Source organism: Nicotiana tabacum, chromosome 22 (assembly GCF_000715075.1).
Source record: "Nicotiana tabacum cultivar K326 chromosome 22, ASM71507v2, whole genome shotgun sequence".
Lineage (NCBI taxonomy): Eukaryota > Viridiplantae > Streptophyta > Magnoliopsida > Solanales > Solanaceae > Nicotiana > Nicotiana tabacum.
The window spans coordinates 32122356-32139028 of NC_134101.1; the positions used below are offsets into that span (position 1 = coordinate 32122356).

Sequence of the window (16673 nt, forward strand, 5' to 3'; positions counted from 1 at the left end):
ATATAATAATTTAATTTTCTTAAGTTTTCCACCGAATCTGTGGGAAGTATTAAAAATAATTTAGATATTTGTTTTATTTTACCTATGGAAGCAATGAGAAATATTCATAACTTGAAAATAAACATATAAACATTCCCACGAAAATCAGTGGAAAATATTGAAATTCTGGAAAAAAATATGCACAAAATTCCCACGACGTCGGTGGAAAATCCGTGGGAAATTTGAAAAATATTTTCATGGCCAAATCTACTTTAAGAACTACACCACCTGCCAAACAGAAAGTACAACCAATAATACAAGACTAAATACAATTAAGCATTCAAATACCAAATTCAACATGCAATCCAATTCATTTCATAAACAATAACTAATCAATCCATTTCATAATCAACATCCAACTAATCAGAAAGTAGAACAAAAACTAAAAAAATCCAACATTCAATATTAAACATCCATGTACCATCCAAGACAAGCTAATAAAAGAAACTACTCCTTAGTTATCATCACATGCTGGAGAACGGGGCATAGGAAATACACCAAATGCACCACATACTCTATTTCTAAAATCTCCTCGAGTACACCATAATAATCAATATCTCCATCTTGGTCACCGTCACCACCTTTCACCCAGACTCCGCTATTAATGGTTTTTTTATTCTTAGACCATTCTTCCGTGTGAAACTTGTACCCATTGACAAAGTACTTGGACATAGTTTTGACTTGAGGTATAGGTCCCCAAGCTATATCACGTAAAAATGGATCACCTATACCATTGTCTGGATTATGAACCTATATAGAGTTGAAGAAAATTGAGAAGTTAGAAAATACAACTTGTGCAATTTATAATGAGAATCTGGTAATATATTAGTTAACACTTACATAATCTCTAAACTACTCTGAAAACCTTGGATAAACAGCCAAACACACTCACAAAATAATTGTCCGACATATTTATAAAGTTTATTAGTTAAAATACGGATAGATCATGCAAGTAGGTCAATAATATAATTTCAAACCTACTTGTAAAATTGTTGAACTTCGGGGCAATTGAGCAATACATGTGTTGTAGCCGACTTTTTCTCCATCTCAATCCAATTTATTTTTTGATACTTCTTAGAACTTCTACCGGGTTGATTGAATATGGATATAGGCGGTGCCAAAGGATCATTATCACCTTCATCGTCATGCCGATTTTGGCCTATTTCTCAAACATGGCACGCGATGCTCAAAATAATATGAACAAAAATGAGAAGTTTCTTTAACTAGATATGCTTTACATATTGATCCTTCAATCTTGGATTTTTGTTTCACCATCCGTTTACATTTGCTAATAGTCCTACATAGCATAATTTTAGATGGGAAGAAGTATAATCAAAACATATAAAGGGAAAATAATTAATGGTTATTACCTCTCAAATGGATACATTCATCTATATTGAACATGCTCTCCATGAACCGTCCACACATAGTAATTTTCTCTAAACCCCTTTCTATAAAGATGAACTTTAACATCCCCAAGTATCAACAACTTTATACAATTGTACTTAGCACAAGGACACCTAATTGTTCCTTCATTACGGAATTCAGGAAGTATTTTTGCATAAACAATAAATCCTTTAACACCTTCTACAAATTCTTCCTTCAATCCCCCACGATTAGGATGATTTCTATCATACATCTATCTCCGATCTTGTTTCATCTATTACACAATAGCAAGATAAAATAATTAAATAAAGAAATAAATAATTTATTTTATTCAAGTTAGTTTACAATTAAACTTGAATATAGATCTTAGATAATTCACATTTCTTTTTTCTTTTTATTAAGTTAAGAAAAGTTATGGTTGTAAATAAAATTTTTGTAAATGAACAATTATTTTTAATAGAAGTGCTCTCAACAAGTCCTTGAAATCAGTTTTAGAAATACCAAGTCAAATCAAGACTCTAACAGACTTATCATGCGTCAATATCATGGTTCTTAAAAAAAATATAAGTAATTAAAGGAATTGGTAAAAACGTAATTCTCACTCACAAAATTCTAATAGATTGCAATGTCTCTCAATAATTAACTTAACATGTAAATGGATGAGAATATAATATCATATAGGAAACTTACTTCAGTTTCTTAATGGTCAAAGTATATATATTGGGTTTAAGCTTAACTGCCTCCTTTATCAATATCTCCTTGTAGCAAAGAAATGATAACCTGGCAAAACAAGTTTTACAAGGAATATTAATTCCAACTTGGCTTCTCATCCAAATGTCTGTACAATACAAACTAACTACTGTAATTTTTATATTAGAGCATATCATACAAATGATAATTTCACCTAGAGGGGGAGCAGCTAGAGTTTGCCTTGAATACATTGAATAGCCAATGAGAAGGAAAGTTTTTTGCTTCAAGAATTCTTGTAGCAGCATCAACGATGAGATTGACCTTGGATGCTTTTTTCTGGATACGGATCCAATTGTGGGCTTATGAAACCTGCACAAATAGCATGAGAAATTTGAAAATTTTACTAATAAACAAAGGCAGCCTTAAACAAATGTTATAGTATCCAATTTCTCCATACTCTTTATATATCAATAAAGAATTATAGATTTCTATAGTTTCACATTGCCAGAAAAGTGATAAATTCCCTAACAAAGCCTCCCCAGAAAACCTTGAGGACGAAAAGCTATTCTTTCTTTAAAGTCAAATGGTAATGAAAAGATGATTTGCAATTATTTTGTTGTTTCATTAGGGAAAGTAGCTAATTTTAATCCTTAAAATATTGTGTTATCCCAGTTTTGATCCTTGTGTTATCCAACGTATCACATTTAACCTTTAATTAAATTTAGGTGCGATTTAACTCCAATAATTGATGGAAACTTTAGAAAAAATATCAAGCCTTGAGGTGCACTACAATTCCAGTGCTTCTAATGCAATACAAACAATATCAAGCCTCAAACAGTCTCATAATAATAAAATCTTTTTAATGTATACATTACTATGATATGCAGTAGTTATTTCAGACTTCTTCAGTACATTAGTCTTAAGATCCCACCTTTATGACAAAGTTATATTATTTTTAAGCACTTCAAAATCTCTTAACCCAAAAAAAAAAAAGAGACATCAGAAGGATTATGCACTAAACTTGAAAAGAGACCTAAGCAGCTAAGCAAAAGGCTTACCTGAAGTGTTAGCTCAGCAGCCGCTATATCAGGACAAACTTTGGTATCCAAGACCTGATACAAAACAATAAGGAACAATAACTATACTTACTACTTAAAAAGTCACAAAATGAAGAGCAAAGTTGACAAATTTATAACTACAATAAGGAATTCAAGCCGCACAAAAGATTGACCATTATAACAATTGCCTACTTAAGAACAAAAACATGAGAGTGATTTGATTGCTAGGATCAAGAAAAATGAAACCAGTATTAGAATCAATTTCTTTTTAGTAAACCAACACTTCCCATATCATGTGCTTCATACATTTTCTGTTTTAAGAAAAGGAAAAAAGTAGTACGCAAACTACGACAGGTCTAACAACATAATTTTTGCCTTCTCTCCTATTTGTAAAAAAATTGTTTAACTCTTCGGCTGCATTCTAGGTTCTGCGTGTCTTCTCTTCATTCACGCGACCAAAATCTCTCCAGGAACAAGACATTTAGATGATAAGTTCATCAAACTGAACAACAAAAAAGCAATAGAAGTGCTTTGCCTAAGTCTACTCTGTAGGGTAATTAGTAGTAAACAAAATTAACATAGTAAGAAGGGAAACTGATTTATATTTATAGTTCATCTGTTCTCGAAGATGCACAAGTGCAACCATAAAAATTGGACAAGGGCGAAAATTACAACGACAAAGAAATCAACAAGAGACATGCAACTGAGAGACTAAGAAGAAAGGAAAATATGTATATCTTTAAGAAGAGGCACAAGTGTGAAGAGGACATAAACATTGATTTTAATGTTAATAAAGGAATTATTATGTCAAGAAATGATATTTTGAGGTTCTAAACTTAAATGTACTCATATTTACTAATTTTTACAAATTATTGACTTTACTCAATGATTAAAATCATAAGTATTTTCGGGTGATAACACTTCTGAAATCCAATGTCATTTTGTAAAATAAAAATTTCGAATGGACAGATATAGTCCAACCATAAGAAAATACAAACCAAACTCAAACTTTAAAAAGAAGCAAAATCTAGAAGTTCAATAAAAATTAATTTCTTTCAATAAATTCATCGAACACCTAGTATAGAGATAGGTTACCTAAGGAGTTAACAAACTCAATTCTTGACCAACAAATTCTTGCATGCAAAAGAATTGGAATGAAGCAGACTCAAGCTTCAGGTGACAGTGGCAAAATCCGAAATCGGAGAAAGGAGAGAGAGAAAAAGAGATTGACTTACCTACTCATCGGAGTGAAGGGATTCCCGAAATCGCAAGCTTGTATTGGATTTGGAGAATAGAGTAGTAGTCGAAGTGATGATTGTTTATCCTTTTGTCGTCGGCGCTTAAAGTATCAACCGATGCTGAGTATTCGATCGGTAGCAGGTGCTAATGTCGGGTCGGATTCACGGGCACAGGTCGCGAATGATTTGTTGCCAAATAGGTCACGATTCGTTAAGAGCTTTTCAGTGATGGATAGCCAATGCAATGCTTTAGGTCGGTTAGAGGGGAGGCCATTGGAGAAGAAGGGATGCTTAAGTTTACAAAGAAGAGAATGGGAAAATAGAACAAAGAAATTTCTGAATGAGAGAAGCGATTGTGACCTAATTAGAATGTGGGAAATCTTTCTTTTGCAAAAAATAAAATAATATACTAATATTTACTTTCCCAGAGAATGTGTGGGAATATTAAAAATATTTCATATACTTTTTTTAGTTTGCCACTGTTTTCCTTGGGAACTTCTTTTTAATTTTATGTAATTAATTTTCAATTATTTTTCCACTGACATAGGTGGGAAACGAATTTCGCAGTTTTAGGTGCTAAACAGTTCCCACGGAGAGTTTGTGAGAACTATTGAAATTTTGGTAAAATTTTCGTGTCCCCACTTTCCCACTGATTTTGTCAAATTTTTTGTTGGAATTACTATTAATATATTTTCGTGGGAAATATCCGTGGAAAATTTGCATTATTCTAGTAGTGTTTTGAGGATGAAGGGTCGTGTTTGTGTGCCTAATGTGGATGGACTTCGTGAGTTGATTCTTGAGGAGGCCCACAGTTTCTGGTATTCTATTCATCCAGGCGCCGCCAAGATGTATCAGGACTTGCGGCATCATTATTGGTGGAGGAGGATTAAGAAGGATATAGTTGCTTATATAGCTCGGTGGCTAAATTGTCAGCAAGTAAAGTACGAGCATCAGAGACCCGGTGGTTTACTTCAGCAGATAGAGATTCCTGAGTCGAAGTGGGAGCATATCACTATGGACTTCGTTGTTAGACTCTCACGGACTCAGAGGAAATTCGATGTCGTTTGGGTCATTATGGACAGGCTGACTAAGTCAGCGCATTTCATTCTTGTGGCAATTACCTATTCTTCGGACAGGTTGGCAGAGATTTATATCCGCGAGATCGTCCATCTTCACGGTGTGCCCGTATCTATTATTTCTGATTGAGGTACGCAGTTCACCTCGTACTTATGGAGGGCAGTACAACGTGAATTGGGCACGCGGGTTGAGTTGAGCACAACGTTTTATCCTCAGACGGACGGACAGTTCGAGCGCACTATTCAGATCTTGTAGGATATGCTCCGCGCATATGTTATAGACTTCGGAGGATCGTGGGATCAGTTCTTGCCCCTTGTAGAGTTCGCTTACAAGAAAAACTACCAGTCGAGCATTCAGATGGCTCTCTGTGAGGCATTATACGGTAGGTGGTGCCGGTCGCCAGTTGGGTGGTTCGAGCCGGGGGAGGCTTGGTTGTTGGGTACAGACCTAGTACAGGATGCCTTGGATAAGGTCAAGATTATTTAGGATCGACTTCGCACAGCCCAGTTCAGACAGAAGAGTTATGCCGACCGTAGAGTTCGTGATATTGCATTCATGGTCAGGGAGAGAGTATTGCTTCGGGTATCACCCATGAAGGGTGTAATGAGGTTCGGAAAGAAGGGCAAGTTGAGCCCTAGGTATATCGAACCTTTTGGGATTCTGGAGAGAGTGGGAGAGGTGGCTTACAGGCTTGCGTTTCCACCGGGGTTATCAGCAGTTCATTCGGTGTTTTACGTGTCCATGCTTCGGAAGTATCACGTCGATCCGTCCCACGTATTAGATTTCAACTCTGTCCAGTTCTACAAGTATTTGACTTACGAGGAGGAGTCGGTGGCTATTCTAGCCCGACAGGTTCGACAACTGAGATCTAAAAGTTATCCTTCAGTTCGAGTGCAGTGGAGAGGTCGGCCCATTGAGGCAGCTACTTGGGAGTCCGAGTCAGCTATGCGGAGTAGATATCCACATCTTTTTACCAGTTCAGGTACTTTTCTATGTCCGTTCGAGTATGAACGGTTGTTTTAGAGGTGAAGAATATGATGACCCGATAGGTCATCTTATATTTCAGAACCTAATTTTATATTTTGAAATCTCAAAAACCTCATTTTAGCCTTCCTCGATTTGCGTGCACAGTCCAGATATTCTTCCGGAAGGCTTATATGTTAAAAACTAATAAAAATAAGAATTTTACCTTAGAAATTCATTTAAGTTGACTTCGGTCAATGCTTTGAGCAAAACGGACACAGATCTGTATTTTTATGGTCCCGGTAGGTCTGTATCATAATTTGGGATCTGAGCGTATGCCCGAATCGAATTCGGAGGTCCCTAGCCCGAGTTATTAGTTTTTGTTGAAAATTAAAAGTTTTAAAGATTTATGATATTTAAAAATCGAATGATGTTTGGATTTATTGATACCGGGTCCATATTTTGGTTCCGAAGTTCGGTACAGGTCCACTATAATATTTATGACTTGTCTGTCGAATTTGGTGAGAAACGGAGTTGATTTGACGTGATTCGGATGTTCGGTTGTGAAAATAGAAGTTTTAAAGTTTTCTTAAAAGTTTCCTTTGATTTAGTGTCCAATTCGTGGTTCTAGGCGTTATTTTGATATTTTTATCACACGAGCGAGTTCATGTGAGGTTTTTGGACTTGTGTGCATAATTGGTTTGGAGCCCCGAGGGCTCGGGCGAGTTTCAGATAGGCTACGGGTGTTTTGAAATTTAGAAAATCTGAGTTTTTTGAGCTTCAGCTGCTATCTGGTGTCTTCTTCTTCGCGTCCGCAAAGATACTCTCGCGAACGCGAAGAGTAAACTGGGGTAAGGTGATTTTCTTAAGCACGAACATGATAGCTGGGTCGCGAACCGAAGCAATGGGGGCCTTACCCTTCGCTAACGCGACCAACTTTTCGTGAATGCGAAGCTTTAGGGACCTGGGGGAGGGGTCAGTCATTCTTTTACGCGAACGCGAGCATTGGCTCGCAAACGCTAAGGCCAGGGGGGAGCAGCCTTCGCGAACGCGAAGGAGGAATTGCGAACGTGAAAGCCATTTAGGCTGCTGCACATCGCGAACGCGGCAGGCCCTTCGCGAACGCGAAGAAGGCCTGACGCCCAGACCTTAAAACATTTCAAAAACGAGATTTTACCCATTTTTCATAAACTCTCCATTAGAGCTCGGCCTAGGTGCGATTTTGAAGGGAAAACTCAACACCAATTCATAGGTTTATACTCTTTAATTCATTTTCTTTCATTTCTAATATCACCCATTAAATTCCTAACCCTAATCTTTGTTCTTTCATAGTAGAAAACTAGGGATTTAAGAAGGATTGGGGGGCTTTTGCAAATTGGGGATTTAGACCTCAATTTAGGGTCAGATTCCGAAACTAATTATATAATCAGGATCGGGGGTGAATGGGTAAGTGGATTTTGGTCCGAACCTCGGGTTTTGACCAAGAGGGCCCGGGGTAGATTTTTTACTTTTTTGGGGAAAGTTTGGGGAATCTAAATTTATACATTGTAATTAATTTCTTTAGCAATATTTGATATTATTGAGTCGTTTTTGATTTGATACAAGTAGTTTGGAGGTGGATTCTAGAGGAAAAGAGGTAATTGAGCATTGAGTGGCCTTTGGAGCGAGGTAAGTGTCGTGGTTAACCTTGACTTGAGGAAATATGACTTGTTTGTCTATTTGCTACATGTTTAAATGTTGGGGAACAACGTATATGTGAGGTGACGAGTACTTATACGTTGTAGTCGGGTTAAAGCATGCAGGTGAGGCTTGGTTTCTTGCAATTATAGCTTCCTTTATTCATGTTATCCGTGTTTAGACTAGTATTGTTAAATTGATTGTTCTTATCATGTTTACGGATCTTCTAGTGATAATTGAGTATTGATTCCGAAGTTGAGGTTGGTATTGTGGAACCAAATGGTTGAAGTAAGGCTTGTACTTGTTATTCTATCTCCCTGTTGTTATTTGTTCATTGCATTATGGTAAGGGAGAGTGTTAATGCACGAAGGGTGATGTCGTGCCATATTGTGAGTGTTAATGCACGAAGGGTGATGTCGTGCTATATTGTGAGTGTTAATACACGAAGGGTGATGCCATGCCATATTGTGAGTGTTAATGCACTAAGGGTGATGTCGTGCCATGTTATGAGAGTTAATGCACGAAGGGTGATGTTGTGCCATTTCTATTGATTTTATGGTGAGGATGAGAGTAAAAGTACGAAGGGTGATGCCGTGCATTTTTCCCTTGTTTTTATTGGTTCATAGTATATTGGCTGTTCAAGTTACTATTCTGTTGTAGTTCTCTATTTCGTATTCCCCTCAGCATGTTCCCCTTCCCAATAGTACATGTTTAGCTGTTATTTGTACATATAATGTTAAGTTGCACATGTTTGTTATGTAGATCTCTTGTCCTAGCCTCGTCACTACTTCGTCGAGGTTAGGCTCGACACTTACTAGTACATGGGGTCGGTTGTACTGATACTGCACTCTGCATTTTCTATGCAGATTTTGATATTGGTCCCAACTGATCGAGAGGCGTAGCAGCTCGGACTGGTTCATCGGAGACTCAAGGTAGATCTGTTGGTGTTCGCAGACCTTGAAGTCCCCGTCTATCTTTTCAGTTTTTTTTTTACTGTTTCTTTCGTTCCAACAGTTGTATTTCTTTCACACTTTTACTTGTAGTAACTCCTAGAGGTTCGTGAATTGTGACTCAAGATCCGGGTGGTAGTAATTAATGAAGTTTTTATATTATTCCGCACTCGCTGTATTTCATTTTAGCTTATTTGCTGTTATTTACTGAATTGAATAAGGATTGGCTTAATAATTCTCTAACGTCGGCTTGTCTAGCAAGTGGAATGTTAGGCGCCATCACGGTCCCGACGGTGGAAATTCCGGGTCGTGACAGTAATGCAGTTTGATTGGACACAGAGTTTAAGAAAAAAATATTTTTGAAATATTTGATCAAAACAAGCTATAGATATTTATGAGGCTATAAATCATCTCATGATAAATTAGAAAGCCTAAAGGTATATTATTTTTAAATATTAAAAAATATGTATTTTTTGGGACAAACTAAAAATGAAAGTATCACATAAATTGAGATGAACAGATATTATATTGCTCATTTTGCCCCTATCAGGAAAAGTTATATTTATTTATATATTTGTTTTGACAAAGGATTGTGATTATCAAGGACGATTATGAAATCAAATACGCCCTGTATTTATTATTATTTTTTATTTTCAATTTTGTTTTGTGGAGAAAATATGCCCTCTATTTGATTTGGAAAGTGCACAACTAAGATCCTCCCTAAAACTCACGAAATAAGATACGAATAAAAAGGGGGATTTTTGGAAAAAACAAAACTTAATCCCTCCTAAAATGATGTTGTAAGAGACTAAGAGTATTCTTCATTCTTTCTTAAGCATAGACTTGCTAACTTGTACGTGGAGCTCAACAAAAACCCTAATTTTCACTTCTATGTGCAGTTCTACTAAAAAACCTAATCCGTCAACCCCTCAAAGAGAAACTTCACATTACCTATATGCCCGATAGACATATTTATATGAGTTTAAGTTTTGTACATTAGTATTATATCCTATAAGTTTTTCACACCACTAGGTTATATTACAGTCTCGAACAAGTTATAGCTAGTCGACTATACGAATTTTTACTGTCATGGTTCTCCATTTAATTAAATTAGTTTCAGACCAACATTATGCTGAATTAAAATAAAAATAAAGAGTACTTGAAGTTCTCGATATTTTCTAGCTACTAGCAAAAAGTTTCTAAATTCTAATGCCATCCGGTTAAATATTACTCAATGATATCTGTATCAGCTGAGTGTTGTTTGTTTAATTGAAAAAAAAAAAAGAGACTTAGGAGATGTAAATTAAATAGAAGAAGGGGCATATTAGTCAAGTTGAAACCAAGTAACACGCTTTGCAATTTTTGGTGAAATTTTGGTCTGCAATAAACCAGGCCACAACATCACGTCTGGTTTATATCTGGAAAAAAGACATTTCAATGTCATTTTCTTGGCCAGCTATCTCTTCACTTTAATTTTAAGTGATAGTTAAAACTTAGGGTAGGCATATACAAAGAAAGAAAGGCATATAAGTATTAGGGGTTTTTTTCTGAGTACTACTAGTGTTGTAATTCCAAGATTATAACAAAGTCTTATTGGAAGTTGTGAGAGCTTTCCGAAAGGCTTTGAAGTCGCCGGAAAATAGCAATATTTTCCATTGAAGCCAATCAGGTCTGTTTACGTTGGTATTTTACATAGCATAAAGGAGAGGAAAATTTAGTAAGAAAAGTAATAATGAAATTTGCCGTTAATTTCCTTTCTTCCATGCATTTTTTATGCAGTGTGTGAAATGTTTTTCTCTCTGTTCATTATGGCAAATTAATTTGAGTTACGTATGGAAATGAGTCAAGCTAATTTAGATCTGCAAACTTACGTGGATGAACTTTGTTTTTTCTTACTTGAAAGATCTCATTTTTTATTCTTTCAATTCTATCATTTTTATAACGAGCTTTCTTCATACCATTTTGCCTTTTAAAAAAAAAAGAAAAGATGTCCTTGATACATGGATATATTGTGTATACCTTTGTTTACACAAGATTATTCTTGTATGCGTCTTTCTTGCATATGTATATATCGATCTGGAGAAAAAAGAAATTAAGGAAAATGGACAAGCACTGCTTTTTATTATATTAATTTGGAGCGCTTCTCCAAGATTTTTTTTTCTAACACTAATTTGGATGATATTTCTCATCTTTAAAACAAGGTACTTCTTCTTGATCTTTTGTTTTTGACTTTTTAATTTATATCTGACTATATTAATCGTTTCTGCTCATGAGCTGAGCTAATATTAGCATTAATGGAAGAAAGGGATAATGTAAGTTATTGCTTAGATTCTTGATTTGATGCTTTATATAGTACGTTCACACCCTAAATCTTGTAAGTGCATGCCTCTGAGATCTAGAGAGAGAGATTTTAAAATCATTTCTCAAGTCCAGTGATAATACTTGTATTGTACTGAAATAAATTTGCCTAATTAAAAGCATCTAAACTAAGTTATTCTTAACATGATATAAGTGAAGTTAATTTCTTTTTATTATTTCACAATTGGAAGGAATTTCTTACTGTTTTCTTCTTTTCTTCTTCTTCTTCTCCTTTTTTCTGTTGTTAAATATTTTCCCTTTATTATTTATTCTCAAAATCAAACATAGTAGATTTTATTTTTATATCTCTTGCTAAGTTTTAGATCTTTCTAAGATTGAAAGAACATTTGACTAATAGATGCAATTTGCATAATTTTCCCCTAATTAATTTAATTAAAGAGAAAAGTCTACAATTAATTATGACAAAAATGTTGATTTTGGTTGCCTAATGTACTAATAATCAGGATAAATATATTGTGATCAACAGATGGGTCGAGGAAAGATAGAGATAAAGAGGATAGAGAACAACACAAACAGGCAGGTGACATTCTGCAAGAGGAGAAATGGACTCCTCAAAAAGGCCTATGAACTCTCAGTACTTTGTGAAGCTGAGATTGCTCTTATTGTTTTCTCCAGCCGTGGCCGCGTCTATGAGTACTCTAACAATAAGTAATTCTTCATTCCCTACTCATCTTCCTCTGTGTGTGTGTGTGTTTTTCTCTGTGTGTGTGTTTTGTTTTTCTTAATAATCATATCTGAATCTGCTATCTAGCTTTGTCTCATCTCATGGACATATATTCATTTCATTAGTATCCGTTTCTTTTTGTCGTTCATTTCCTTGATATCAGTGTAATCATTCGCCCATCTCTTGCTGTCTGATCTTCAAGGAAGCCAACTGAGTAACAAGTGCTTAATTATTGAAGTAACACATTGTAGAGGATATATAATTATATTATAAGGCAAGCTCTATATTAAGTTTACTCCAGAAATTAAAGGCTTAAAGAATGGAGTAAAATTTAATTTTTTAATATTTGTGTTTATAATGATGCTCAATAAGTCACACATGATTATTGAGTTTTAGCTATAAGGACTAAGAAAATGAAAACATGTCAAATTCGCCAGAAAGTTTAAATTAAATTTAAAAGTAGATATATTTATCCTCCCTTATATTTGCAATTCTTGATATTCTTTTTGCACATACAAGAAAACAATGAATGACTAATTAATTATCACAAATTAAAAAGTTTGGTTTATATAAACACGAAAAAGATAAGGAAAGACAGAGTAAACACTAAATTAAAGAAGTACTCTCAGTGACTTGTGATTCCTTTCCATTTTCATTGTTTGTGAGCTTCTGTTTCCAGGGGTTTCTTAGTTTCCACTCCTAGCTTATACACTGTAAAGTTCTCCTGCTTTGGCCTGTATTTTCCTAGTGAAAGTAAATTTATACTGCTCCACTAATGTTGAATATTCTCTGGAGTTTCTCTGTTCACTTTTATGTTAACATATACTAGAATTAAAAGATCGATCGAGTTGATGCATGGTAATTCTCCAGGATTTCCCTTTTGCATGGATATGGCAAATGCTGCTACCAGCTGGGGAATGATTTTTGTATAAAATAAGTACGTAAAAACACCCTTTAGTGAAAAATGAAAAAGAAAGATGACAATATCAAAGATAGTGAATTTTAAGAGAAGGAGAAAAGGATCAGGGAAGAGAACAAAGTCTTGGCAATCCTTCATTCCTTTTGTCATACATTATAGTCATTAAAAAATGAAACAAATTCTTTTCCTCTCTTTTCAAGACGAAATCTTATGCTTTACATCGACCAGAAATCCACCATTTAAATTTCATTTCCCTTTTAATGCTTTTTTCTGCACTTTGATAAATCCCTCTCTTTCACTTATCGTTTCTATTTATAACATTCTGTTTTATTAACATCTTTTTATGCATTAAAATACCTGAAACCAATCGCTTCCCAGATATTTTTTCCCATCTAGGAAAGATATGAACTTACACCATCAAATTATTCCCTTGTTTTAGTGCGGATATAGATTAAAATGCTTACATTCATGGTTCATTTATTTTACGAGATAAATTATATCTGCTGAAAAGAATTTATTGCATTATATGCATTTTTCTTACTCCTTGTTAACGAGTTTAATTTCTTTACTTTTTATTTTCTAAATATCTTTGAAGTTTATTATTATAAACCTGTTGAAACCTTTTGCTATACACAGCATTAAGGCAACTATTGATCGGTACAAGAAGGCAACTTCAGAAACCTCTAATGCTTGCACCACTCAAGAGCTCAATGCTCAGGTAATTAATTAAGCAAAACCTTTTATTCTTTTAATATTTCCAAGTATACAGAAACATCAGAAATATTATTTAATTAATTGTTGCCTGATTAACAATAATTCTTTTGGCTATCATGGACGTAGTTTTACCAACAAGAATCGAAAAAGCTGCGCCAACAGATACAGATGATCCAGAATTCAAACAGGTAATGTCATAATTATTGCATAATATTTGAGATGAACTTAGAACTTTTCCATTGTTTTGTAAAAGTTATAACATTAATTTTATATCCACAGGCATTTGGTTGGTGAAGGCTTAAGCTCTTTGAATGTAAGAGAGCTGAAGCAGTTGGAGAACAGACTTGAACGAGGCATTACTAGAATTAGGTCAAAAAAGGTACACTAAAATTGTTAAGAATACTAGTAAAAATTGTACATACTGTGTTTCAAATTGTAACCTCATAGCCGTTGAGTATCCTATAGTGACGATATTTATCCAACGTAGCAATCCGTAGAATCTTCTTAATAAATGGCTTTGATGTTTCTTATATATGTGGTTGAACAGCATGAGATGATACTAGCTGAAACTGAGAATTTGCAGAAGAGGGTACGTAATTTCTTGAAACTTGTTTTATCATATTTCCTTGAGGGTTCTTAATTAACAGATCTATCTCATTAATTATTCTTGGTTCTTTAATCGTGAATATGTTGTTCTAATAGGAAATTCAACTTGAACAAGAGAATGCATTCCTCAGATCAAAGGTACGTTTAGCATTAATAGGGAAGAGTCCAAACCTAAATTTTTCCTTCAGTTATTTTCAAACAAATAATCATGCCTTTTTTCTTCTTTCCAGGTAGCTGAAAATGAGAGGCTTCAGGAACTAAGCATGATGCCAGCTGGGGGGCAAGAGTACAGTGCAATTCAGCAATATTTAGCAAGAAATATGCTTCAACTTAATATGATGGAAGGAGGAGTCCCTAATTCCTATCATCATCAATTACCTACTGACAAGAAGTCCCTTGAGCTTCAGTAGACCGACCGAACGACCATCTTTTGGCTTCCCAAGTATGTCTTCAGAATTCCTCAAACATACACCTTTACCACTATAGACAGCGGTATGTGTCTAAGTGACACGACTTGTCTTTACTTCAAGTGTTCCTAGGTACTATCCTTGGTTTACGTGTCCAAGTGAGAAGTACTGTCAAAGTTTAGGAGACCGCCTATGTATTCTGCCTTAATTAATACAGTAATTGACAAATGAAATGAGCATGTGGTGCCATATGTTGAGGTCTGAGGATATGCTGGTGTTTAGGGTTTAGGAGAATTGACTAGATAGTCTTTCAACATAGCAAGTTGACACAAAGGACATCAGAAAATACCTACCTGGAAAATATGATTTAAAGAAACTTTGAAAGACCAAAAAAGCTCAAGTGGAAGAATATGGATAGCCAAAAAGTAAAACTACGTATCTGTTTCTCCACTGATCATTCTTGTTTCTTTTGATGCAGGTGAATCCACTAAACACTTTGAGAAATTTATTACGAAGGAATTTGGTGTTTAGAATATATAAAGTAATCTCTTATGATTGTGTGTTGCTTAAATTAGTACCTTATTGGTGTATTTGAATTGTTTGCCGTTATTTTGGGACTTGAGAATTTGAACTGGTGGATGTATCAGCTTTGTTGCATCAGACTTTGCAAAGAACAAGCAAGTTTTGGCTAAACTTTTTAGGCAATGTCCCTCTTGAATCTTGATGTATGTCTGTATTTAGAATCGCTGGGGGCTTCTTTGTAGATAAATTAACTTTTAAAAATAAAAAATAAAATAAAAAAGTCTATATTTAGAATGCAAGATTCAATTCTAGTTTAGCAATGGTCTACAAAGTTTAGCAAATCAATTCAAAGCATTGGACGCCCTCACTACCAAAATCATGAATATATATCCTGTTCATTCTTGAATTTCAAACTAGATACAATTAGTACAATCTATGTGAAGATGTCGCAAAGAGATTAGAAAGTCTAGTGTTCAACTCCAGTATTTACCAGCATTTGAGTTATCTTAGATCCCAAATCAATACAAAAAGGCACTGATAAACAATGCGAGAAACTAGGGGAGAAAATTGTTCTAATCTGTATTCAAAAATATAATTTCTGCAAAATGAAACGAAACCAGAAACAAAAGACAGAAATAAAATAAGATGAAGAACGTTTCGAGCCCAACAGAAAACTGTGTTTCCTTAAAGAATTTAATCCCCTCACTGTTGCCCAAGGTTGTTGGATTAATTCCTCCTAAGATAGAACGGAACAACTATTCTGTAATACTGACAGTGAAAATTACATAACCTCGTCGAACTCAACAAACGACAGTAAATCACACTGATGCTTACGTTTTTTCTTTTAAAAGACAGTGCAGAAATGCAGAAGAGAGAGGGGACAGTATGCAAATTTTTCGTGGTCTGAAAGTGAGGATAAACCTCTGAATTTATAGCCAGAAAGTCTGGGTTGAATAGATGCGAAAGTACCTGTTCACATGAGGTACTGTTTCGGTAGAAAACTTTTCTATTTGGTCGCGAATTTTAATTTAAAAAACGACCATTAGGCGTTAGGAAATTATTCGTAAAAATATATCAGGAATAAATAACGAAAAACGGGAAATAAAATTGGTCCAAAAAATTGGCCGAATCAATCAAATCAATTGACCGAAGCCGAGCCGAGCCGAGCGAGCGAGCGATGACGGCGCGAGGCACCACTTCTTCTCAACTCTTTAAGATCTAGAAGATGTGCTTCTCTATATAAGCATAAAGATTTTCTTTCCTTTTTCCGATGAGGGACAAAGTGCATTAGTAAAGGAAACAACTTCAAACTTTTTGTTTCCCTCCAAATCTTTTTCCTCCATTTTCCATTCACACCTCTTATTATATAAAACCCAACAATCCC

The 16673-nt window shown here is 34.9% G+C and overlaps 1 protein-coding gene and 1 long non-coding RNA gene across 3 annotated transcripts; one reads left to right on the forward strand and one right to left on the reverse strand.

Moving 5' to 3' along the window:
* Positions 1-456: 456 nt before the first annotated feature.
* On the reverse strand, positions 457-4781 carry LOC107794004 (uncharacterized). Its single transcript, XR_001649853.2, has 5 exons — positions 4409-4781; positions 3174-3227; positions 2330-2484; positions 2116-2205; positions 457-789 (listed from the first exon to the last, which is right to left on the reverse strand). It is a non-coding gene; the product is annotated as an uncharacterized LOC107794004 (long non-coding RNA).
* A 5804-nt stretch (positions 4782-10585) lies between these two features.
* Positions 10586-15483, forward strand: LOC107794002 (agamous-like MADS-box protein AGL11). Of its 2 annotated transcripts, XM_075242578.1 has the most exons (9): positions 10586-10747; positions 11924-12105; positions 13677-13758; positions 13881-13942; positions 14034-14133; positions 14302-14343; positions 14457-14498; positions 14591-14802; positions 15246-15483. In XM_075242578.1, exons 2-8 carry the CDS (start codon positions 11924-11926, stop codon positions 14768-14770), a joined length of 690 nt encoding a protein of 229 aa, XP_075098679.1. In that variant the 5' UTR covers positions 10586-10747; the 3' UTR covers positions 14771-14802; positions 15246-15483.
* Positions 15484-16673: the final 1190 nt, after the last annotated feature.

Bases quoted from the DNA above. Each gene is read 5' to 3' on its own strand.
- LOC107794002 (XM_075242578.1), top strand. From the start codon at position 11,924: ATGGGTCGAGGAAAGATAGAGATAAAGAGGATAGAGAACAACACAAAC. The intron at 13,759-13,880 runs GTAATTAATTAA...TCATGGACGTAG, and splicing joins CTCAAGAGCTCAATGCTCAG to TTTTACCAACAAGAATCGAA. The intron at 14,344-14,456 runs GTACGTAATTTC...TTGTTCTAATAG, and splicing joins CTGAGAATTTGCAGAAGAGG to GAAATTCAACTTGAACAAGA.